Source organism: Trichogramma pretiosum, unplaced genomic scaffold (assembly GCF_000599845.2).
Source record: "Trichogramma pretiosum strain Unisexual culture from Peru unplaced genomic scaffold, Tpre_2.0 scaffold40, whole genome shotgun sequence".
NCBI classification, from domain to species: Eukaryota; Metazoa; Arthropoda; class Insecta; order Hymenoptera; family Trichogrammatidae; genus Trichogramma; species Trichogramma pretiosum.
This window is the reverse complement of record NW_019641657.1, coordinates 588122-614880: the sequence shown is the minus strand read 5'-3', so window position 1 is coordinate 614880 and position 26759 is coordinate 588122. Positions and strand designations below refer to the sequence as shown.

The following is a 26759-nucleotide window of genomic DNA, read 5'->3' as shown; positions in this document are numbered from 1 at the left end:
GGGGCGCACACAATGGGGCGCGCTCGTCCGTGCGCGATAAGAGCTGATGCGCGAGGAGATGAAGAGAGAGAGAGCGAGATAGTCGTAGATGCGCAAGGACAAAGAGACGAACTCCCAACAAAGAGCAGGCGCGCACACAGAGACACGCAACAACAGCTTCGGTATCGTATACACGGCGCAGCGAGAGAGATTTGTCGCGCAGCTGCAGCGCAAGCACAAAAGGAAATAACCGCTGACCTGATTTTACAAATTCGATATTCACCTCCTCCTGTGTGCGCCGCTGTGCGTGTGTATTATGATGTTATATCGATGTGCCGCGGCGCGAGGCAACATATAGATCACGGAGTTTGTTTTGTAAAATACGCTACGATGGCAACTCAAGTGCTGTGCTCGTTATTATATGGGTTTGTAACGAAGTCGCAGAGACGTTTTGGATGTGATGGTGCTATGAATAATATCAACTTTTATATGTGAACGAGAAACTGCTACAACTCTAGTTGGGCCGATTAATTTTAAGTGCCTATGAAATCAGTTATTCCACATAATGACGAGGACGATTTTGGTAAATGCGTCTCTTAAATTTACATAATTTTCTCTTAGACGTCGAGCTAATTGCACCTTTTAAAATTTATATTTATGGTATATATTGCAAAAACGATCTGAAAGGAGGAGTAATGTAAATTTGCTAGCCGCACCGAGTCAAATGGGTGCATTTTTAATTCAGCGGAAAAGTGTACCTTGCACTAAATACGACAGCGTAAAATCGTTAATTATGCATAAATTTGGAAGAACATCAGCGTAAACGCCGAGTTATAGTGCGCTAGAAACGCGCAGCTTGCAATCAATTATACTAACATCGCGCGTTCGGCTATTAAAACTGTACGAGTAAAGACATGAAGTAAGGAGAACTCACTTATCGGTCATACATTTACCTATCACGTCAAGTTCAGAATCGAATTATTACTATATAATTACGATTATTACTATATAAATACGAAGACTCTGTTAAAGTAGTATTGAAATAATGAGCTAATTTATCCAATTATTTTTACTTTACCATTTATAGATTTACTCAAACAAAGACACTCGCCATCTAGTGGTAGAGAATAAAAACATTATAGTTTTAGAGTGGAGAAAAATTACTTTAAATTTATTAAAAAAAAAATCAATAATCATTTTCAGATAAATTAAAACTCGCTTATTATTTATGACATAATTCTAACAGAATAATCGACAAAAACAAATTTAACTATGGTAACTTTAAAAAAATTTTAAATATTTGAAATAATGATTTTTTCGCAATTAGATCATTAATATGAAAATTAAGAAAATAATAAACGAGAAGAATATCTTTTTTTGACAATAGCTAACCTCTTATTCCTTTGTAATTTTCGGCGATATAATACCACGCTTTTGATCTCTTAACATTTATACCGAGGTTGGAGCTTTGCTGAGCAAGCTCGAGTCACGCTCGGGTCGCGGGTGGGCGGGCGAGATCCGCATGCGTGCGGAAAAATTCACGAGTGCGCGCGCGGCAAAGAATCGTCGTCGTATATGAGAAGAAAAAAAGACCAAAGCTCATCGCGAGAATAAAGAGTCGTTGCTGCTGCGCGCACATCGTTCAAAGTGTATCAAAAAAGTAGTCGACTTAGTGTGCACCCCTACGCGGGGGGCGGGAGCGCGCGCCTTTGAGTCAAAAGAAGACCATGTGTACGCGCGTGGATCGCTGAACTCGCTGCGTTGCCTAAAAAAGTCCGCTTTAACCCGAATTCCTGCGCGACCGAGTTTCCACGATGGATCGTCACAATGACGTACACTCGGTAGAGTTACATTATGTAATCTTAATGCACTTTTATCATATCGTATATGTGTCACTGCTTTTGTCAATGGGATCAGATGCTTACGCAGTTGAAAACAAAACGAGTCCGCGTTAAAAATCGAACTTCGAACTTAACGCGCCAGCTGTATAATTGCATCCTCGGCAACAAATTGGCTGGATATATTTTTATTTCGAGCGAAAGTTATTCTCGAAACAATTGTTAATTAAAAAAGTTCGAGGGTGCCTGAAAAAAAAACAGTGATGGAATAAATTAGTCGATGGTTGAGATAAACTGATGGAAGCTAGCGAACAGTTTTCTCGAAGTAGGTTATCCCCTGACAGGAGCCCTTATAGCGTATAGATTACTCCACTACTTTATTATATTGAATTCTTTCAATTATCTCGGTCATCGGCGGTATACATTCCTTCCCCCAAGAGCATCTCGTGGAATAATCGCAGGCGCGCGCGCGCGCAGAGAAGCTCCCTAGACGTAGTAGTATAGTATCTCCGGCTCGGCGCACCACCGGCTGATAAATTCATCTCTTAACGGCGCGGATAGAGAACATTTTTCAATAATGCAGTGGAGCTTCCTCTCTCTCTCTCTCTGGGCTTTTGTATGGCTGTGTTTGTGTGCAGTTATATACGTGTACTTTCTCGCCATACACAGACACACGTACCCAGCAGCAGCGGATGGATACCAGCTCGACTGAAAACAGTAAAGCCTAGAGCTTTTAAGGCTACAAAAAAGATAGGAAAAATCGAATGAAAAAAAAGAGTAGAAGAGAGAGAAATCGAATGGAACGACGGTAATTCACGAAGTTACCTTTGGCTGCTGCAAGTCTCTTTTGAGTATCCTGCACACGCCGAAGCCTAGCTCCAGCCAACCATCGCGTATTCGATTTTTTTTTTGCCTGACCCGCTCCAATGATCGGGGCCACCGACGCTGCTACCGACGCTCGCTCCATGGGAAAATCGAAAATTTTTTTCTCTCGCTTCTTCCTGCATCCAATCTCAGGTGGAACTCGCCCATTATCTAAAATATGAGCCTCTTTATTTCCTCGTGGGCGTTGCGCGCGAGCTGCATATTATAAAAGGGGTAACGTTTTTATGATGGCAAATGAAAATTTCGATCGAGACGTGAGTTACGCTACTCGACGGATTGACGAGAATAAAATTAAAAAAGTTGTAAAGGAAAATTAGTTTCATGATAGCATCCTATTGTAATGGCATTTGGTTTCGTTCTTCTGCAGTTAATTGATTCATAAAGATACGTTTGATGAAAGAATAATAACAGCATTATATCGGAAATACTTCAAAAGGAAATGACAAATGGTGAAAATTTGAAGCATAGTTACTGCAAAGAGAAATCTGAAGTAGGTTACCATGACGACCGAATTTAAAACGGAACCAGCAACGCGTTCATAAATTTTTCTCTCAATTAAAGATATTTCAGCTGGTAGAGCTTTCCGCACTCGAGTGTCGATGGTTTTCGCACTCCAACTTTCTTGACGCGGGCTCTCTCTCTCTCTCTCTCTCTCTCTCGATGTCTCTTGCGGTTTCACAACCTCCAAACCAACGAAGTTGTCGAAGTCCGACGAAATTTGTGACCAACGCGCGCAAAGTTTGGATTTAGTTAGTTCAGAACGAGACGTCGACAAGCTCCGCAATAGGATGCTTTCATCAATATTATCTTTAGGATTTCCAATTACAAGATATTTATCAAGAAAAAAACTGTGTTTCTCGTTGGCTACATCGCTAATAACAATCGTGTTCGACTGCAGCACAAGTCGTTACGTTGTCAAGTGTTTTTTTTTGTCCCACGGTCACGTAAGACTTTTTTTCTACAGTTTTGTACAGGACAGTTGATACAAAAGTTGACTCTCTGAAAGAATAGCCCGCCCCAATTAGAGTGTCAATTTACTTACGTGAGATGTTTCGCGGCAGCTCGAAACTGCCATTATATGATACCGAGTCAAAAAGTGCAAAAAAAGTCTTTTCGAGTTTGGTCCAACGAGGCGCACAGGTTCGCGCTCGCGTCGTTTCTCTGAAAAGAAAGAAACAAAAGCGGATCGGTTTTGCAGAAAACTAAAATACAAAAGAAGCGCACCAACCCCCCGTTATGGAAGTTCATACTTGTATGCCACGCAGCGCTTCGAATGTATGTTTCGGAGCCGACGCTGCACTGCCACACACCGAACTTCGAGAAAATGTGGGACAATTTTTAAAAATTTACGTTGATGGAATAAAAAGTGTAAAAGTTTCGTATGCAACGAGAGAGAGGGAGAAAAAAAGTAGCAGATTTTATGCTAAAAGTTTGTACTTTTGTCAAAATCTATGGTAATGTGCCGGACCTTTCCCTCGATGGAACTATTTTGCCGTTGCACAAACACACAGACACGTATTCGCACGCAGCTTACGTATACATAAAGGCTCTCAAAAGCTTGCCGAGATCAACTTGGCTTGGAGCTTAAATAGCGACGTGACTTGCGATGCGACTGATTACGCCGCTACACACATGCTCGCTACTCTCTACTACTGCTGCGCCGTGACTTATTATTTTATACATAGCACGCTGCAGTGCCGAGCTTTTCAACTCAGCAGCTCATTTTCTGGTTCTCACGCAGTCGTATGCTTCTTTTTATTTTTTTCTCTCGGAGAGAATGCACGTTCATTACTGGACGACCATTGTCGATAAGGCGTTTTTTTTCTTCTATGAATACTTTCAAAGGGTTTCTCACGTATGGGGGAGAGAGGTTGAAATAAACAGTGAATTGAGTTTCAGATTGTATACAAGCGTAAAATTCTTAGAGAGAGAACGCGGTAAGGGCTATTCGCCTGCGTATTACCCTTTACTTTTCTCGAGCAACTTTGAGACTCCTTTTTCTTTTTACACGACGTACGAAACACTCGTTTTCATCATCCGTATTATTTTCCTGCTCGAGCTCGCGAATTTACAACAATATAAAAAAAAAGGGGGAAAACTGCGCTACAAAAGTCTGGTAATCAATGCGCGTACACGCACGAATCGAAGCTTTCATCCAAATTCTGCGCACGTGTCGGATTCATCGAGGAAAAAAATGTTCTTTCCACTCGAGCGCGCCTACATATACACGAATACACACGCACGCGAATATATTTTTATATTTATATTTTTGTAGTGTAGAAATGTAGAAATACACTCACACACACTGCTGTGTACGTATGCAACAGCTCTGCGGGGAAAAAAGCTGCGAAATATACATTCCGTGGGTTTACATCATATATACGCGTCGAGAGCGCGGAGTAGTCTGCTACACTTCGTTACTTCAGAGAGAAAAAGCTAGTTTTTTTATACATAATCAAATATATTTCTCAACGAGCAGTACTGCAAGCTCGGCCTTATTCGCCCACGCCGCGCTGCACGATGAATGTAACTCGATCGTCGTTGTGTAACACACGAAAGTACACGTACGCAGCGACAGAATTGTGAATCTGCTCTTTTACAGCTCGTGACTACTAGAAATGTAGTATAACATACTCGTATATAAATAAAAAGCTTTTGACCCGGCAAGTTCATACGTGGTAGGTATTTGTGGGACAAGGAGAAATAGAGAGAAAAGCAATCACACACGGTGGATGCGATTCGAGACATAGAAACGCGCGCGCCCGGGACCAATTGATTCGGTTTATTTGTGTCGCGCGCTCGACCCTTGGGCTATTTCTTTCAATGGAAGCTCCAAATGCGTTTGCGTTACATCGAGTGCGGCTGCAGTGTACGGATCGCTCCTGTATTATATTATATATATATTTGGTCCATTTATTTGAAGACTTTCATACGTTACCTTTTTTTTATGTCGTTCGCGTTGACGTGATACTTTTTTAACTTCATTTTACGCTTTTACAAATCACGCACACATCCAACCGGTCTCGCTGCTGCTGCTGCTGCAGTTACTACAAAAAAAGTAAATAAAAAGAGGGCGCGACGCGTAGCTGCTAAAAAAAAGCACAAGGCCATAGCGATCGAATTGCAATTACAAAACTATCTACCGTACCCGAATATATGTATGGCGCGAAAATTGATTGAATTCGCAAGGATGCATATCGATGAAGTCGCGGCGCTGCAGTGCAGGGCACGGGGTCTGCTGCTGCATTGTTATCGTCTCTCTCGCTCTCCGTCCTTCTCTCGATGGCGCGGGGAGCTTTTTTGCTACAGATTGGCAGTCTGCAGCTAGTAGTACCCAAAGCGCATACCCATACGTGCTCGTAATGAGAATCGGGCCAATACGGCGCGCGAAAGCTGCTGAGGGTCATTACTAGCGTCGCGTCGAAAGAGCCCTTATATACATATAGGCTATAGGTATGGGTTTTAAGCCGCCGCCGCTGCTGTTATATGGGTATGAGGCTACCGGTGTGTGGTATATGCGTACATAAAATCATTCGATACTGCACCCATGCGCAGACGCGAATTTCTTTTTTGCTCGGCTCGCCGTATGCGCTTTAACTTCTCTCGGCACAGCTGTGTGTGCGTGCTGCAGCTGCACCTCCATAAACGATGTGTCAAATGGAAAATTCGAATACCTCCCTCTTGCATCTCATTACTTTTTGCCTTCTCTCTATTTCGCTGGCTGGCTCTTGCATACGGCGGCGGCGGCGGCGGCTCGATTTTACAGCAGTACTGGAATTTTAATGCGAAACACCCGCGAAGCAGAGCGCTATATACGTATCGCACCTGTCTGGCTAATTTATTATGCGCCACTTGGAGCGGGCGTCTGGTGCAGCGCTATTGCTTCCTCCTCTCTCCTTTTTTTTTGCCGGAGTCTATCCGCGTGTCTAAGCCGAAGCTTTATTGAACGGGTCGCTTAATCGATATTACGAAACTTTCGAGGAGAAGCTTTTTCTTATACGATCATAATGGGTGTTTTTCTTACGAGGACGCGCCGCATATAAGATTTGATGCCGATGATCGTCCAAGAAAGCTTGTAATCAATCGCCTATCTAAAGACGACGAGCTTGAGAAAGTTCGGGAAGCAGGAGGAGGGGGCGGTTGAAACTTGACTCAATTTGAATATAACCATATCGGAAAAGAAGAAGAAAAAAATTATCCATCGATTCGACCCCCTCGCGGCCCACTCGACGGGGGGTAATGATATATTTCGAGGCGAATCACGATCGAGTATTCGCTCTCTGGCAGCTTGGAGATCTCACTCTCTCTCTATTCTTCGCGCCAGATGAGGACCACGTGAGATGGCTAAACGATTTTATACCGTCTCGAGACGTCGAGACGACATGTTTTATGCACGCGACGTCTGTTAAATCATCGAGTCTTTTGGCTTCTTTTTTTTCTGCACCTCCACCCTAGCGTCGTTGTGTTGCCTGAGTGTCGCTCTGTACATATACACACATACGTATATAAATTGGAAGAATGGCAATAGCTAGTGGTATTTTTCCTGCAGGAAAGCGCACGCACACACACACAGACATAATATCCAGTTGCAGGGAGATGCTGCTGCTGCTGCGACGAGGCGAGGGAATAACCCAACTCTCCTGCATTGTCGCCGCCACCACCGCTATACTGCCACCGAACCTCGAAAAGCCTCTCGAGATAATGCTCTCCTGAGAATTTACCTTCACTAGCGAGGATTCGGTTAGTGTTGTGCCAAAGCAACAGCAGCAGCAGCAGTAGTAGCAAACGTGTGTCGCGCGAGACGAAATATCGTCGTCGCATGTACACCAGTGTATGTGTGTGCGTGAATGTGCACAATACAAAAAAAGAGCGTGCGAAACGTTGCCGCTGTATAGAAAAGCTCGCGCAATGTCCGACGTTGCTGTGCACCGCCTGGGCGCACATGCACACACTCAACACACCTATACACCTATGCGCTGTATACGTATCGGCGACGGGAAAAAAGTTTATTGGAAAATCTATATATCGTAAATTCTCGTTACGTGCCTGCTGCGCACTTAGTTTTGACGTGTCTCTGCTGGCTTTTTTCCTTCTCTCCGACTCGACTCGACTCGACTCGACTCGCTGCTGCTTTTTTTTGTCGGTGCTTCGTAAAAATGTTGACATATTTGCCTCGCGAGAGCTGCGGAGCTTTTTTACGACCGGATAGATATTGAAAGTGTGTACCCTACGTACCTGCGTGCCGGACCGGACGAAAAAAAATATTGCTCGCGTGTATGTGTGTGTGTATGTTTGTTATAACATCGTAATGGAAACCACACGTGTATATATGGCCTTTTCACATTTACCGAGTGCGGAGAGCCTGTAATAGTGGCGCTTGCAGCACTTTCGACTCGAATTTTTAATTCATAAGCAAATAAACACATACACAGAAGCAATCGCTAGAGTGTGTCCGAACGAGCACACATGCGCTCGATATAGATGCGTTATAAAGATTGCATTGATTTCCAATTGAGGTCAGAATTTTTAATTTGAACTGGCCGATCTTTCCCGATGTGTACACGGGAAGAAATGCAATTTATCTCGGACATATTGCATTCCGCGCGATGTATTGCATTTTGGATCGTTATCCCACGCCGAGATACGTGCACCCCCGTACAGTTTGTATTATCAATTATAAACACGTTCGATCTTTCATCATCGAGCCGAATTCAAGAATGAAAAAAAAAACAACAACGGCCAATATATATTTTCTGAAAAATTGATCAGTACCCGGTAAAAAAGCTGGACTGAACTGGAAAATTATTATGATTAAACGACACAATTATTATATAAAACTTTGCATTGTTTTCACATTATTAACATACTGATTATTTTAATAAATTTGGCTAGATAAGTCGAGAGACTGTCCCCAATAACTGTGTTTTTTATTCATACTGACCATGTGGGATTTTAGAAACATCACATATTTATGCAAGCAAATTGTATGGCAGAATAATTGGGATTGTAAGAGAGGATTTCGGGTTAGATATAATGAAATGCGAATGCCTAAATAAATCGCAGTAAATTACTCCGTATGACTATTCGATGGTAGAGGGGGAAGTATGGCCAAAGAGCTATCGCAGTCGTGAGATCACCTCGCTTATGTAGATTAACTGATATTGAGTTCGTTGTTGACGAAGAAATAAATTCCTGCAGTACGCAAGTGTTTACAAATAATATTTTCAGTACTCGAGGCGTATAACCTAAAATATTTTCTCATTGCATATCGTGAAAACTTACAGTGAATACACTTGATCAAATAAGTGATGGAAAGCAACAGTGGCGTAGTTAGGTATAATATTTTTGTGCGTTACGCTTACTGCCGTGATCTTTTCTCCACCTTATTAAACTCTATTGATAATAGTTCAATCGCTTTACATCAGATTCATCGAAAAACGTACGTGACCTAACTAATTTAGGCAGCGATCGAAATTGTAACGTGCACTCAAGCATGTGTGTCAGCAGTAGTGGCGGCCTGCGCTCGCGTAAGTTGTGCATTCAGAGCAAAGTGTTCGGTGTCGCGAAATCTGCAAACAGCTAGAATAGGACATTGAATGTAGACGCAGACAGGAAGCTCACGTACCACGACGTATATGTATGTAGGTCCTTGTTCCCTGCCTGCCTGCAGCGGAGCTCGGTGCTACAATGTAACAGGGTCACGCTGCAAAACAATCGATAGCGCGACGACCTATGAAGTGCTTCTCCGTAGTGTGGCAGTAGCCTAGCGCGCGAGCGAACATCTATACTGCCGTGTATTTTGTGTACATGGTAATACAAGCTCCGAACCGCGCGCAGCCTTGCCGCCGACGACTCTTCGGCTGCACTCTCGAGGCCCCGTGTGCACTGACTCGATAAACGCAAGATCCTCGATCGATGCCGCGCGCTGTTCGCGATTCTCTATACACGACGCAGAAGCGATAACAATTTTTTTCGCTATTATTACAATTTCATTGAAGTTTCTTTATCGATGAAAAATAAAGGGGGAAGACCGATTAAGTCGATCTTCCTATCCGTGTAGCTGCCCCGCTGCAAGATAAAACGCGTTATATCAGTACGAGAAATAAAATCGCATGCTTGGCAGCAATAAAATCCAGCTCGAGCGGTCGTGCGAGTGCAGTTCGTGCGCGTGTGTGTGTGTAAACGGAAACCTTCGTGCAGGTTTACATATGAGCTTTTGATGTTAACTCGTTTATATAGAGCACAAAGAGAGAAAAGAGAGAGAAAAGAGAAAGAGATCAGCTCGCTCTTACAGTTTTGTTAAGTACTCGCGCGCGTTTCCAAAAAGGCTCTCTCCTCGAACAACACACAAGCCTAAAATTAAAATGGATTTTTTAATTTTCTTCTTTCTCTCTGCGTGCACGGCCGTTTATTCTTTCTCTCGTGGACGCGGACGCACTGCGCGCGACGCGACGTATCATCCGCACGCGCGTGCCAGGGAGCGGGATTTTCTCTCTACTACCCTTTGATCTCGTGTAGCTACGTGAAAAGTCCGGCAAATTGTCCATCTCGCTCGTCCGCCCACGGAATGACATAAAGCGAATTTTCACTCCAAGAACGTATGGGATGGACGAGCGTATGTTTGAGCTATGTACCAGTGTTAATGGAATTCCTGCTGTCCGGAAGAAAATCGCGCCATCGCTGCAGATAAAGGAAAAAAAGATACTTTTCAAGCGATGTTTTTCTTCGTGACTGTATACGTCTTTTTTCTCTTGCTCTTTTTATTGAAGCTATATTCGTATAATATAAACTACCTGCACTTCGTCGCTCGAGAGAATATTTATAAAGCTCTCGAAATCGTCCCATTGATGCAGCAGCAGCAGCAAAAGCAATTCATAAAAATAAATTAAAAGGCAAGTCCCATGGAATAACGATCAAAAGCATTTCGTGAAAGTACCCGCGCGTCTTATATATTTCGCGAAACGACACGCGCAAGCTTTAAGCTGCTGCGATGCTGTGTTCTATATATGTATGCGTGCGCGCGTATTATATGAAGATCCTCTGCGGAGTGCGCACCGAGCAACTGCACTTAGCCGCGCCGCCGCGTTCTTGCGAGAAAACTCAAAGTTTCGCTCTCTCTCTTGACACCACACGCGGTGCGGCCTGCAGACGCAAGCGATTCGCATTTGCAAAGCTCCGCGTGTATAAGTTGCTGCTGCTATCTGGTAGTAGAAACTGCCAAGTTTTGCTCGACGGGTACTGTTGTATGCGCGCGAGCGTCAACTCTAAACTTTCCTCTCAATTTTTACTCTTCTCTCTCTCTGTCGAGCTCTGTTCTTTGGATGTGGTCTCTAACTTTCGCCCGCTCTGCAAGCCCCTCAATCTCTTGCTATCGGTGTTTTCTGTACCAGCGAAAGAGAGAGCAAACTTTGACCCTCGAGCTCTTCGGAGGATTCGAGTTAGCGTTTACTATATACTCTGCTACGGACTTTTCAGCTGCGCCCCGTGTAAAATAAGCGGGCTTCAATGGCTATTTTCACGATGGAGACTACTGCTGCTGTATGCTACAACTGAAAGTCAATAGTACACCGTATATATATAAGTACCTTCGAGTAAAAGAAAGAGAGTAAGAAAGAGAAAAAGCGTATTTTAACGTTAGGCTTGGGGTAAATTTGAAACTTGCCGGTATTACCCATGAACATTATGCTCGATTTATTTTAGGATTTTATTTCCGCTGGTTTGCCGCATATACACTCGCTCCTCTGAGCTTTTTATCCTCGATTCAAATCTCATCTCATATAATGAGTTTGCAACAACATCAAAAGAAAAAAGTTGAAGTAACTATGTATTAATGCGTTCATCGATGATTTTTAAAAGCTCGATATTCAGCAAAAAAATATCTAAGAAAAAAAATTAATCATAGCCCTTCATAGAAAATTTTAAATAATGATCATGATCCATCAACTTGTCACTGATTAACATAGCGGCGAATGGTACAATTTTTTTGTTTTGTTATTTAAGTGTATTGGATGAAAATTACACGCTACAAGTGTAAGAATTGATACCCAATACACTGAATTGAAGGCATACTCGGGCGTGGTATATAGCAAACACTCGCCTAATTTTGGTACAGGTTTTCGCATCGCTATCTGGCATTATAAATTGTAGAAATATAGCTATAAATTAGCCGATAATGTAGAAAATGTACACAAGGCTTACTTTTACGTCAGAATTATTCGTTACTCAATTGTTTCTTTTGTTTTGGTTAATGATGTATACTATGTCATGTATACGTATTACATTATCGGCAAATTTGTAGCTAAATTTCAACTACTTGTAACACCAGATGCCTTTAATTATGATTATTCCGTTCAGTGTGAAACATGAACCCAACACTCTGGTATAACAAAAAAAAGTAATAATAATAATGATAATGATGATTACCACTTATTACAAACCCCAACTTAATGGATCATCATTTTCTTAGTTACCTACACGAGACTAGAACTAAACTAGCGACACAGTTTCTCCCCCCCGCAAAAGTTGAACAAATCAAAAGCAATGTGAGAGGAATCAGTAATACCAAGTCCAGTGCAAAAATATAAGAGTAAAAAAAATAAAATTGACAGAGTACAGCTAGCTGGTAGCTGTTCAAAGCACGAATTACATACAAAAACGAATATAGGATACGCTTTTATGATAATCCCCAAAGAATTTATAATCGATGCAACTTCACGAGCTTACTGTTACAGCTAATGCGTATACTGCGCGCATGGCTGTAAGCGCATAATTTTTTTTCTTCTTCAAACGGTGGCCCCTCCAGACGTTTACTTTTCCTCTCTCTCTCTCTCTCCCTCCTTCATGCAGTCTCCTTATAAAAGAATCGCTAATGAATCATCCAACGAAGCTGCCGCTCTCTCTGCTGGGCGTATGCGCTAATTACCGGCGCAGCTTTATATACAAATAATTCATTGAACTCGATGCAAGTACAATGCATGCGCGCAGAGGGATCGGTGCATCTACTTCTGTGCCCCGAGACTCTGAAACGTATCTTACACACATGTGCTCGAGCGTCTCGCGCCACATAAATGAAGTCATCGTCGTCGTCCTCCTCGTTGATCGTCTACTACTACGGGCGAAATGCATTACTTTTACGAGGCTCACGCGGGGGAAGAATATAAAAGAGCAATTTAACGGAGACAAAACCCGTATGGCGATGGAAATTCACTTTTATTAGCTCGCAGAGTAGACGTAGTAGTTATGCTACAGAGCTAATTCAGACGAGCTATTAGTTAGAAAAGCGCCCAGCAGCAGCACTGCGGCAAGATTTTAAATTCATTTCGTTTCGAGCTGGGTATAGGAGCAGTGATTCGCACTGCCGTATTACACAGTTGCAGCTGGAAAAGTTTTACAGCGTCCCAGTTACGTTTGACCTGTCCCCTGCGCGCGCGACTGCGGAAATAAATTGCGCGCGTCCGTTGTGTAAAACGCGAAGCTTTCTAAGCTTCGGCAAAGAGCTGGCCTCTTATAACAAAGTGCTTTCTCCAGCAGGCTCTTTTGGGCTCGAGCGCGTTTTCAGTTACATCGAGGTAACTTTTCTTCTTTCTCTCATTTATTTTTTCTCTCTCTGGATGTGTCCATGCGCGACAGTGACAGCTACTATATTGCGTTATAATATCTCCTCTTCGAATCTGTTGTACTTCACAAGCGAACGAGGACAAATTGCGCGTATGCGCACATCGTCTTTCATCTTGTACAAACCCGTATATTTTCTCTGATCATAATATATGCACGACGATAACGACGATGAGCGCTTTGTCGCCCATATAATCATCGAGCAGTAGCCGAGTCATCTGCACGTCTAAAGCTTTCTCTCGGGTATCGGCCTTATGGTATATTGCGATACTCCATCCCCTTTTCAGCGTTGCGGATACATTCGATGACCTAATTAAATGCCTGGCTTGGCGCTCACGCCGCTATAACACCGCAAGACCTTATATACGATTCTCTCTCCCAGCCTAATGTATATCTGTAGGTGTCCCAAAGTAGATCGAATTAAGCAAGAGAGCGCACCTGGTTGCACTCGAGCTTTTGACGATAATATCTTCTGCTCCTGCTCTGCGGGTGGATATATACCGTCGCCGTATCCATTTGCACCTTTATTATTTGGCTCTTTCTCACTCTCTCTCTCTCTCTCTCTCTCTCTCTGTGATGTGGTGACAAATTTTTACAAGTATTACACCGTCAAAGGCGCCCGAGAGTAAAATCTTCAAAGTGATCTTGTTTTCCTTCGGTTTCTCGGCTGCAGCTGCTGCCAGCTGCCTTTTGTCGAAAAGTGCTTGATTACGACGCCCTGAAACGCGGAAAAGTCGCGTGCACACACTCACACACACAGCTGCAATATGCTAGCTTACTGCTACTGCGGCTCGGCCTCAAAGGGAACGCGCGCTTCGTGCTGCTTCGTTTTTGACTTCAATTTCGAAGTTGGCAGCGGTTGAGTGAGCTGGAAATCCAAAAAAAGGAAAGAAAAAAATACGAGTAGATTCAAACTTGGCTTACACAGAGCTTTCATTGACAATCTTTGAAAAAAACTTACGAACATAGTATAAAGAAAAAAATTGAATCAAATCGTTGCGCGGATGGAAGTTTATTTTTTCGCGCGTCCAAAATATATGCGCGAATCCGTCTCTGTGCGCTTTTAGCAAACAAAAATTGCTGGATGCAGCGCGCCTACATATAATGAAGCTCGAGCGTGAAAATAAATCCGCGATTCTCGCCGCGTACCAAGAGGTTTTCGTGTTTCGGAAGTTTTCATTCACGCGCGCGCGCGCTCGTGTTATATAACTAAAAATAACTTTTGGAATGCGCGCGCGCGTCAAGACGGGCTGAATACAAAAGTACATACCGACACAGGTCACGAATATAACAGTAGCCAACGACGAGCAATTGTTGAGGCTCATCGGTTCGTGCAATTCTACCTTATGTACGTGCAGCAGCAGAAGTCGTGGAAGTGCAGAATGTTAATTGCAAGGTTTTTTATGTCGGTCGATAAAACTTCCTTCGAGGTGCGATGTACAAATAACTGCCTATTTAAGTTCGCGCGGCGCCGCGATCACGAGCGTGAGGTGATAAAAGTAATCGTCGCCGAGCTTTTGATCGAAGACAGATGTTAATCAAGTTTTCTTCGATATTCCGCGTATTCTGCGTTAAGAAAACATTGTTAACTTTTTTCGCATAAAAAAAAGGTAAATCCCTCTCTCTCTCGCTTGTTTATTTATTCTGCGTTGTACCCATAAAACGAGATTATCGACCCTCTTGAGCAGCACACTCGAGGGAGCTGGAGGATCTATATGTGCGCGCGCGGGGTACGCGAGGTGCAGTCGCTCGGTGGAACATTATTCGCCTCGCTAATTAAACCTCGTGTATACTGCGGCGCTTGTTAAAAAAAATAAAGGCCGAGATTTTTGCCAAATCGCAATTGCAACTCGAACTCGGTTTGTTGAGCAGCTTCTAACCAGAGCGTTTGTATGTATGTATATACGTGTGCACGTGCGAATTCGTTAATTAGCGCTTAAATTAGAGATTAATTTTTTTGAACAAAAGAAAGGCAGAAAAAAGCTCGAGAGAATTGTTCAATGACTCCGTACTTTTATTATTATTATGTTTTTTTTTTGTACACAAAACTTCAATGTACAAACAAGCGCACAACAAACGCAAAAGCTGGAGAAGAGGTTGATAAAAAAGTAGCTCGATTTATATAAAAGTAGAGTAAAAAAAAAACTGGCTCGCTTATATACACAGACAGAGCGGTGGCACTTCATATTGGCGCGCGCGTTGGCAAATGCACGCGCGATCTCGCTCGTTACATACACATATACTGGCTGCAGCTTGCACAAAGGGAGCTTTCATCAATCAAACTTTCGCGTGGAAAAAAGTTCCCACGCTCAATTACACGAAGCGCCCGCGCGCAAGGATGTATTTTCTCTCTCTCTCTCTCTCACCCGGCAAAAATCCCGCGACGTATAGTGTGGCATGTGCAACGAGCCTGCATGTGCGCGCGTGTGTCAAAGCTCCCACGCGCTCACACATGTGCGCACGAGCGAGATCCCGGGTCAACCCTGCGTATACGTGGTACTGCAACGCGAGCACACACGATGTGCGTAATACAACGTATATAGGCCAACTCGTCGTCGCTTTGTGTAAGGCGAGAGCAGCATCATCGTTGCTGCTGCTGTAAGCGCAAAATCCAGTGTACGTGGCGTAAAATGTGTCTGTGCGTGTATTATGGTCGCACAAACGCGTACATGTACGATACATGTATCCATACATGCGCGATGTCGCGAGAAGCGCGCGTAACAAAAGTAGGTCGTTGGCGCTGCAGCACAGCACAGCGCTCGGCGCAGGCCCGTCGTCGCGAGCCATTAAGCTCGAAAAAAGCACGTATCCTCTCCTGTCTCTCGCTCGCTCTTTTTCAGTGCGCGACTTTTTTTTCTCCTCGTTACATACACATATCATTATAACGTGCATAATAAATTCTTGGAGAAAAGCCGGCAGCGAGAGGCTTGGCACGCACACATTCGTCGCGCAGATCCAGCTGGCGGCAATTGCTACATATACAAATTAACGATGATGTGTTGTCGGCGTATATAAATACGAGCACACGGATACGTACGTTCGCTCGGCTGAAGCTCTCCTGTACATCAGTACGAGCCGTGTTTTGCATCTGTGCGCGGCGCGAGCTGAGCAATTACGACTTCATCAAGCGTAGTGTGCTGCAAGCTGCGCGCGTACACGATTTTCTGAAGATGCTGCGGCGCCTGCAGCTACCGCCGTTACTCTAGATTTTATAGCAGCACCGCCTTCTATGTGTATGATGCGGAATCGAAGCTCGTGTGTGCAGTGTATACACGTATACATAGGGGTGTACAGCGAAGCTCCTGATGCCACAGGGAGCTGTCTCAATTATTCCGCTCGACTGTTTTCGATTCGCTCCGCGACTCGTGTATTATGCGTATGTGCCGCAAATATGCACTGAGAAAGCTGGAAACGAGCCTACGTGGGTATAAGAAACTGTATGACATTTATCAGACCCGACTGCTTTATAGTGGGGGTAGATTGATAGGTTACTTGGGTTTAACTAAAAATGAATATCATTTTCTGCATCTTTGTTCCATTACTACCTCAAGTTTTTTCGACGTTCTGATTCATTTCTAAAACATTCCTGATCAATCCCTGCTTGCATCTAACACACTCGGCCTTTTTGTTTGACTCGGGTAATCAAGTCACTTATATAATTGCCAAAAACTCGCTGCGTGCTAGGTACAGTAATTTGACGCAGTTCTTCACGACACAGAAAATTGTGCGCTTGATTTCGGAATATATAACTTCAAAAGCGAAAAAAAAGTCAAGGAGTCAAGGATCCTATCTACATCGCAAGGTGCGTGCGTGAAGCGCTACACTGTACCGCATAGTACTGCATCCCGTCCGAGTATAAGAGGCCTCTGTACATCGTCGAGCACAGAAGCGTATAAAGCAATTTTCTACGGCTTGCGCAATTTCGAGCGCATAGCTCTCCGACGCTTGATACTCTCTGGGCTCGAGTTTCTTTTAACGAGCCGACGACGCGGGCAGGTCAATCGTCACTGCAGTAGTGGCACTTTTTTCGTCGTTGCTATACTCGGAAGCTGCGAGCCGCGCAGCACGTACAGCTCTGCCCCATATATATACCTAGACGCAGTGCAGCGCGCCTATACGATATGACAAAGTAGTTTCGTCGCAATTGCGCCCGTCCGCCTTCAATTAACTTGTGTCTTGCGCGCGCTTGGTGCGATCTTAAAAACTTTACGAGGATCTTTCATCTTGCGATGGTAGCATTGCATATACCTACGCGTTTTGCCGACTCGAGCGCTGACTCTTTTTTTTTTTCTTTTTTCTCTAATTGCGAACGATAAAAGTGTTATTCACGCTGCTTTTTATTATCCACGAGCGCAATAAAACCCTCCCCCGGTATGATGATGAATGAATGTTGCGAGTTTGAATAATACGTCGAATACTTCGATACAAAGAAAAACAGAAAAGAAAAGAAAAAAAAGACGAATCGCTATAGGTAATGGCATTTTATGATTTATGTTCCCAGAGGTGACGATGTACAGCGATCGATCGAGCTGTTGGACAAGGTGCTCTCCGAATACGACGAGCACGAGTCGATCGAGAGCGGAGGAGGTATCGAGGGCGGAGGCGGAGGCGTCGGCGGCAGCTCAGTTGTCGTCATCAGCAGCGGCGGCGTCGGAGTCACGGCAGCCACCTGCACGTCGACGGCCCAGACGACGACGTCAGCAGCCGACAGCAACAGCAACAGCAGCAGCACCGAGCCGAGCATTGGCCTCACGCCGGATGATGAGAGCCCGTCCTTAGGTATACATTACGCGCAATGATATAACATATCCTCGCTTGATAGGAAGAATCATTTGTTGAATCTTTTTGGGACGCGTGGATATCCGTATAGTTAACCCGTGAAAAACCGAGCGAGGGGCAAGAACTGCTCGTCTATGATAGGGTCTTGTATCTCTGTTACTCTTTGCTTGCCTCCATCGTCATCGGGTGTTAAGGAGTTAAAATGATTTACGAAACTCAATAATTAGTTTAAAAGTGGAAATCGAAAAGGGGTTAATAGTTCGATTAAAAATTTAGAGAATCATGTATGTTAACGCATATTAATGTGTACTTGAAGTGTACTTTACAACACGAGTTTTTCAAAAAATTATATCCGGTTCTTGTGAAATTTAGTTGAAATTTCTCTTCTTACGGCTATGTACTTGATTATTAGGTTCCAAAACAGTTATATTTTTGTAGAAAAAAAAGAATAATTATTGCAATATTACTTATTGCAATGAACGGTATCATATTTGATTTTGAGATTTCTGATTCCACCAACAGATGGAGCATCGTAAATCCACAAGTGGCAAACAATTTCTGATTATATATAGGTGCATAGCTTCTGATTCCGAATTTAATTGATCCTTGTATTGATGATAGAGCTATTTTTTCCGCAATCTTAGACAAATTGAAAATTAGGCTTAAAATAACAAATGTATACATATGAATACGGGAAGGAGCTGCTGGTCCACTTAGTCTTTACCTGTTCGGAAATTCGAGCTGCCTCCGAGCTGCTCTCTACACAAACTCGAGCAATGATGTATGCTTTCATGCACGCAGCTATGTATAGAGGCCTTTTGTGTACAAGCCTGTTTCGAAAGAACAAATTTTACCAAAGTGCTGTTACTATATGATTAGAGACCCAAATTTTCGAAACCATGTTCACTATCAGTTTTCATAATCAGTATGAGAATGACTAAATCGATGAATTAAGATTACTGAAGCCTACTTTCGCGTGACAGTGTTTAATTTTCGTTTTCAAAATCGTTCCCCTCTCTGAAACGTTATCAAAGAGAGAACACGTGTTTATCGGGGTCTTTGCTTGTACTCACTCGTGGCCACATGCTTCTCTCACTTCATAATATTATACGGTTCGTTGAAAATAATAAAATGAATTGCTTATTGGAACTCCTTGAGTTAGTTTAGGCTGTAGCAAATGAATTAAAATTCTAACGTGCTAATGATTCACCGCACTTTCTCTAAATAGCGATAAAATTTGGCTTTCTTATCGTACCTACAATAGTTCACGTAGAATATAAAAGAGTGAGAAAAATTTTTTCGATCAGTAGCCTATTCGCATTGATCGATCATCGCTCAACGACTCGCTCGAACGTTTTAAGAAAATCAAGAACTGAAAAACTCTACGCATTGAATACTTTTGTACATCCTTCGATCCGGCAGCATTAACTAGTCAAAAGGAACTTTACATTGGCCAAATGCAGTTTTGTGTTACCCAACTTGTCCCTGTAAAATTTGAAAGAGGGACAGGTTGGGTAACACAAGATTGCGCTTGGATCTTATGTTGTGTCATTAAAATAACCCTTGATCAGCAGCAACAGCCAGTCAAAAAGACCTTGCATTGGCCGAATTCAGTTTTGTGTTACCCAACTTGTCCTGAAAAATTAAAAAACAGGACAGGTTGGGTAACACAAGATTGCGCTTGGATCTGTGTTTTGTTGTTCAATCACCCCTCAAATAGGTAGCAATAACCAGTCAAAACAGAGATCATCGTTGGCTGAGTGGGTAAGGCTCTTGCCTGCTAAATACAACGAGGTGCCGAAGGGCTCGGGTTCAAATCCGGCCAGGGGCAATCATTTCAGTGATTTTTCATCTTGCGGAATTGGAACTCGGGTCTGAAGTGGTTCGGAATTACACTATAAAGTGTAGGGTCAGTTGAGGTGCGTTAACGCATCACAAATACAGGAACAAAATTATAAAACAAATAAAACAAGCTTGCACTGTGACAGTTCGTGAATCCAATAAATACTAGACTCCAGGTCTAATAAAAGTACTAGAAAAAGAAGAAGAACCAGTCAAAACGACCTTCAATTGGTTAAATTCAATTAAGCGTTACCCGTCTCGTTCTGAAAAATGTGGAAGAGGGAAAAGTTGGGTAACGCAAGAGTGCGCTTGGATCTTGTGTCGTGTCATTAAAAAACTCCTCGAATCGGCAGCAACAACCAATCAAAAAGACCTTACATTGGCCAAATTCAGTTGGGTGTATCCCAACTTGTCCCGTAAACTTTGTATGAGGGACAAGAAGGGAAACACAGAATTGCGCTTGGATCTTGTGTTGTAAGGTGAGGCCGAAGCCTCGTTTTTTACCGACCGAACTTTGGAAATGAAAATTTAAATAACTTTTTTATTAGACCGATTTTCGAAAAACGGCTCTGCGAAGCCCTCTGTATTGATGCTGGGATAAACTATGCCAAATTTCATCCCATTTCATTCAATAGTTTTTCTTGAAAACGGGATCGAAATTTTTAAACTTGAAAACCTAAATAAAAAATTTCGATCCCGTTTTCCGAAGAAATTATTGATTGAAATAGGATAAAATGTGGTAGAGTTGTTCACAGCATCAATACTGAAGACTCTACAAAGCCGATTTTAAAAATTCGACTTGGAAAAAAAGTTATGCAAATAAAAATTTTTTAATGCTCTGTTGGTCAAAATCCGGGCTTCGGCGTCACCTTTAATATTGTAGGTTTTCCATTTCATTCGAACAGATAAAAATCGTAAAATGAATTTGAATTTTTCTATTGATAAATAAAAATATTTTTGTAGGAAAATATCTTAAATTTTATCTTTATTACCATGGCACCTAATCGAGAATAAAGTAACACTTACGAAAAGGCGGTGCCAATGTCAATTTCGTTAAAAAAGTGTGTGGTGAACAGAAGTGAACAATTACACACTTCCATTACCTCGCTGACGTTTCACCGACCTCTTTGTCGACCTCTTCAGGACTCAACTTCCATTCACCACATACTTTTTTAATAATATTGACATTGGCACCGCCTTTATTACCGTTTTATTTCTGTGACACATACGAAAATAAAATTTATAAATATTTACTTATAAATGATATCCCATTTTGCATTTGAAAAAGTTGAAACATTCGGACAAAGCGCGATTATGCGAAAATATTCGAGTTCACTCGAATTTCCCTGACTCAAACTCAAAAAATCGGGCTCTCGTACACCCTCAGTAAAAACGAAGGACAATGGAAGCTGAAGCAACAGCAATAAAGACACTATACTGGCGCGCATAGCTTCTTCGAGTGCCATGCACGTTTTTGCAGATTGCAGGTACACATTCCCGGAAAAAGGAGCGATATAACGTCGCGGGCGTGCATCGCGCGACGAATTCGAGTCTCTCCGCTATAAATTCAAAGCCACGCGCGCGTGCAGAAGTAGCGCGAACATCGATTTGGCAGCTAGCCCCTCGCTGATCGGCGTCGATGAATCGATTCCACTTTTTTTTTTACTTTTGGACACGCTTGAATTTTCCCGACGAATATCTTTGAAAAAAAAGGGAAGATTTTGAATACCGAGAAGACGACGACGACGACGACGCGCGGAGCTTTTCCATATTATAGAGATATATATTTTAAGCGTGCGTGGCGCTCCCAGCAGCAGCTACTCTCTCGAATGAATAAAAGATTATACAGCCGGCGCCCGGCGTTCGTTGTCGTCACCGGTTATACTCGCCGGTTCTATATAGATACAGAAAAGCAGTAGCAGCCACGCGCGCACGCAGCTGCACCGAGTGAGACCGAGAGAGAGAGAGAGAGATGACAAAAAGAAACGTTGCTTAAAAATCTCTTTTTTGGACTTTTCTCGATGTACGTGCGCCAACGCTCCTCGAATTGCTCGCGAAAAAGGAAGCAAGAAAAAGAGAGACAGAGATATCCAACCGACGAGCGCTGGTTTTTCTTATCGCGCGAGCTCGGAATACCACTTTGCGTTGAGCGATCTTGGGTGCAGTTTTTTTTGTTGCTTTCTACAAAACCCCCATACACAGATCGGTGTATATAGCGCCGTTATTTTTTACCACGTCAGTGTCACTGACTTAAACGCGAGTTAAGTCCTCATTTATTATGAATTTTTGCTATTTTACATTCCGCGCTTATATTCCTCGAACTTTTTTCGTTTCCCCCCTTGTTTTTCGTGCTTTGTTTAACGGAATTTCGCTCTCGGCTTTTATTTTGTTTCGTTATATAATAACTTTATTAAATTTCAACAAAGAAAAGAGACGACGTCGCGCGACCGCGAAGCGCGGAAAACTTTTTTTTTCGCCGTCGGGGTATATATCTGCACTTAATCCTCTTAATCCTTCTTCTCCCTCGCTTTATAATCCTTGTTTTTAAAACTATATACGAATGTGTATAGGCGAGCTTTTTTTGTACTATATATGTGAATTCGCAATTTCAGGGCATCAATCTGAGGACGACGGATACATGAGCATGAATGGTAGAAAAGCGAAAATGGCGTTGGTAGCATTACGTCCGGTACCGGATTGCCCCGAATCTCAGGATCAGAACGGCACTCCCGCGCAGGAATTTCCTCCACCACCAGAAGAAGCTGAACGAATAATCTCCACTCTCTTACCGATGTAAGTATGACGATGGCTCTTAGTTGTGGGCCTTGAAATAAAATAAAGTTTCATCGTAATAGTCAACTTTGTACGCGATCGTACGATTTTTCCTCTACTCACTGCGCCTAGCCCTCGCCAACCCCAATAATGACAATAAGAATACTTTCAATTAATACCGAGGGCGGCGCGCTCGCAGTGCGCGAATCGAATTAAAAGTTTCGCGCATCGCGAGTTCATTTTATGGAAATGCTCTTATCTTGCGAGGCAGAGCAGTAGAAAGCCAGGTCTAAGCAGGTATATACGCGAGCTGCTCTAAAGTAATTTGCGCAAAAAGCCAAAAGCTCTCGAAGTAAGAGCGTAACCAATTCTCTCTGCGCGAGGCCTCCGGACAATCGGTATGGTGTGGTGCGTGTGCCTGTATATACGTATAGATTGCTTGATTGCGAACAATCAAAGTTTGCCTCTTTCTGTGCGCTATATAGATGCGTGAATCGTCTGCCTCTATTGTATACGCACACACACGCACGCGTAAACTTGTTACATAGTATAAAATATAGGAACGAAAGCTCGGCACGCGTCAGCTCTGCATTATGCGTGCGCACTTTGATTCAAACTGAAGCACAAAGCGCAAAGGAGCGAAAGAAGAAGAAGAAGAAGAGGATCCCTCGCTTTACCTCGCGGTATACTCCAGACTAGCTACTACCGGGGCGTCGTCGAGGCTCGCCCTCGCCGCTGTCTCGGAAAGTAAATCAATCGTCTGGACGGGTGCCGATAAGGCTTTTAAGATTGATTCACGGCGGGCGTGTATTTATAGAGCGTTGCGTATACGATCGTTGTGTATAACGCGTACTCTCTTGAACGGAGCTTTTGATTGTTCTTTCGCTCGAATGCTTAGAATTTTTTTATCGCCACCGAATTTTAATTATAAATTTTCAAGATAATGCCGTATGAAAAATGATTTTTAAACAGTTTGCGAGTGGGCGGTTGAAGCCACGTATTGCGCCACAAGAAAAAATATCTATTAAATCATTCGCTTTCTCGCCTCCCGTAATTGAACGTATATTCGCGGCTGCCAAGAAAAAATTTACGTGAACCTTTTTCAACCGCCTGTACGATTCGATGCGTCTTCCGTGACGTTACGAAGTATTCGGCTCGCTATACTCATTTTAATAACAAAAAAAGAGAAGAAGAAGAAAATCCCGCACCGATATAAATCATTTCTTCTGCCGCTATCCGATGCTGCCTAGCTTGCTGTATACGTAAGAAATCTAGTAATGGCATTCGGACGACAAATTGCGAGCACATTTTTATGAAAAAAAAAAAATGCCCGTCGTCTGCGAGTCATCGCGGTGGCGACGTCGGCCAGGCTTTGACTTCGGATGCTTACGCGATGGTATACATGTAGCGATCGCCCAATCCCTTGCATCCTTTGTCCGCATCATAATTACCAATCCAATCGCATTCAGTCGGTCGGAAGCGGATGCTGTGCGTAGCTCCGCTGGGAAATTCATAAATCGGCTTCTCCCGGGCGGACATGACGACGTAGACGTATACCGGCTACGATGAAGAGCTCGCAGAAGCTCGCTACGTACGGACGCCAGAGAGACTTGTGCACGAGATGCATGTACATGAACAATTCTAAGAAAAAATTATTGAAATACGAGGCCCAAATCGCGGTTGAAATTTTTCACTCGACGCGTGTAATGAACTTGATAGGCAATCTGCCGTTCTATTTTTGTGTTCCATAGGTCAAAAACTGGGGTTTTCCCGTAAATATCCAGGTTTGACATTACCAAAATTATCCCAAACGCTCTCTATTTTTGGTACATTTTAAACTATCAACTAGAATAAACGTAATTAGAACAATTATCAACGTCGATTTAACGCGTCAAGTGACAAACTTTTAAACCTCAATTTCAGTCTCGCATTTTAAGGGTGTTTTTAAGAGTTGCTTTCATATAATTATATTATAGCGTGCTATATATTTTGAATCGACAGAAACTATAAATCGGAAACATCTATATATTACCAAGTTAAACATTTGCTCCGTAAGTAGTTACTTCGATTTTATCAGACTTTGTACGGAAGTCGAATCAATAAAGTACCAAAAAGCTATAAATGTAAAACATGATATTTAATCCTTCGTGTGTTGTTACACGCGTTGTTAAGGCAAAACTAAATTAGAAAATGAATAAATTTGTTGGTTTCTCAGTCCTTCACTGCTTATACGTACCTACTATACACGTATACGTGCAACGATAAGTCAAAGTCGGAAAAGCAAGCACGCGTTTCACGCGCGCGTATATATATATTATTATTAACTCTCGCGTACAACAGCGGCGCACTTCTAACATTTCTGAAACTTGTTTACAGGGTTTCTCCGGGAAACTCGACGAAGAGAAGCGATCAGAAGCAGCAACAGAGACAGCAGCAGCAGCAGCAACGTCAGAACGGCGGAGCTGGTAGCCAGAAGCAATGGATAGCTCACGGCTTAGACGATCCAAAACGCTCGGGACAAGCTGTCACCACGCAAACCACCCTTGTAAGTTGCAGCGGCTCCTCGTCCCGAAATTATCAATCCGAGACTCCCGGGCGCGATCTCTCTCGACGCATTTAAACAGTTTTCCCTCGTGATTGATGATTTCAAGTTTCAGGGAGAATCTTCTTGGGAAAATTTTTTATTTTTTGTAAGGAAATCAATCTCTAGGGAAATACCAAGGGGGTGATACAATATGTATCAGGAAGATTTCCTTTTCTCGGTGAAATTAAAATTATTGAGAAATTATAACTTTCCACGGCGTTCGATGAATTTTGTAATTTGATAACATAGAATTTTCAGGAACAATTTATTTCAAGTGATTTTATTAATTAGGCATTCCGAATCCATGAAAGTAATTATATACTACTCCAAGAGATGCATGTTTTCATTCGTACTCAAAATTTAAAGTCGTGCGATGTAGCTTTTATATAATTACACGGTAATGAAACGAACGAAAAAAATGTGCTATTAATTAAATCACATCGAGCGAATAATTGACTCCTTACGCTCGATTAAAAATGAACATTATTATATTGTCATAATTATTATTGCTAATCGAGCGCTTTATCAAGGCTACGTAGTTAATTGAAAGCCAAACATGGAGCTTTTGCATTCATTTTTTAATCAACGTTCGTTACTTTCGAATAACTTACGGTTCGAAGCGAGATTTATAATTTTTTCAGCAAACTCGACGTCGAAATAATGATAAATAAGGCACGAAATATGTCAATATGTATAACCCTTAGCGTATCCCACGTACACACCGACTACACACATACACCGCATAATGCGTAAATTCCGTATATGCAAGCTCGACGGGTGTGCGCGCGCCTTAATTTATTATGCGTGTCTCGCTCGTGTGCGGTTGCTTTTAGCCTGGCGCGAGCTGCACACGCAAACACACATTTTCCTGCCGTCATCGAATACGAGACTTTATTATTGGGCGGCCGCGTTGAGCCGTGTACACGCGTCGCATGCGTATACCTGTACACACGAAACAAATGTCCGTGATACGCCACGCGCATTATGGAAAGCCGCAAGCTCACCCACCCGCATATGCATACCTATAGACCGTCGTACATCGGTTCCTTATATCGATGCGGTCGTGCATATACGACGTTTTTTCTTGAAAGCTTTTCCTCGTCTGGATGAAAAAAAAAAGAAGGGAGGTAGTACACGTTTAGGACCAACAAAGTGATCTCTTTTCCTCTAGCTCTTGTCCTCTCGGTTCTTTTTTTTTCCTCTTATATACTCTTTACGCACGCCTTGTGTCTCGCATATTGTTCACCATGGGCCGCGTCGCGACGCACACACACACACAATAGGTTTGAATAGAGAAAGGTTTTTCTTATATACGCTGCGAATGCAGCTCGACGTATATATTGCCGCACGCAGTCTTCGAGAAATCTTTTAAAGAAGTACTTCGATGTATCTTCGCTCGAATGATTTCCGTAATGAAAAAAAATAAAGGGAGATTTGTCTCGTTTTGAAGAATATAGAAAAAATTC

The 26759-nt window shown here is 42.8% G+C and overlaps 1 protein-coding gene across 1 annotated transcript in view; it reads left to right on the top strand.

The window, feature by feature from the left end:
* The window catches only part of LOC106656257, a 156934-nt gene that overhangs the window by 102556 nt on the left and 27619 nt on the right, over positions 1-26759 (top strand). The window contains exons 4-6 of the mRNA XM_014377095.2: positions 17818-18095; positions 22550-22730; positions 25086-25254. Of these exons, the coding sequence (XP_014232581.1) occupies positions 17818-18095; positions 22550-22730; positions 25086-25254 (628 nt within the window). The remainder of the gene's footprint in view (positions 1-17817; positions 18096-22549; positions 22731-25085; positions 25255-26759) is intronic.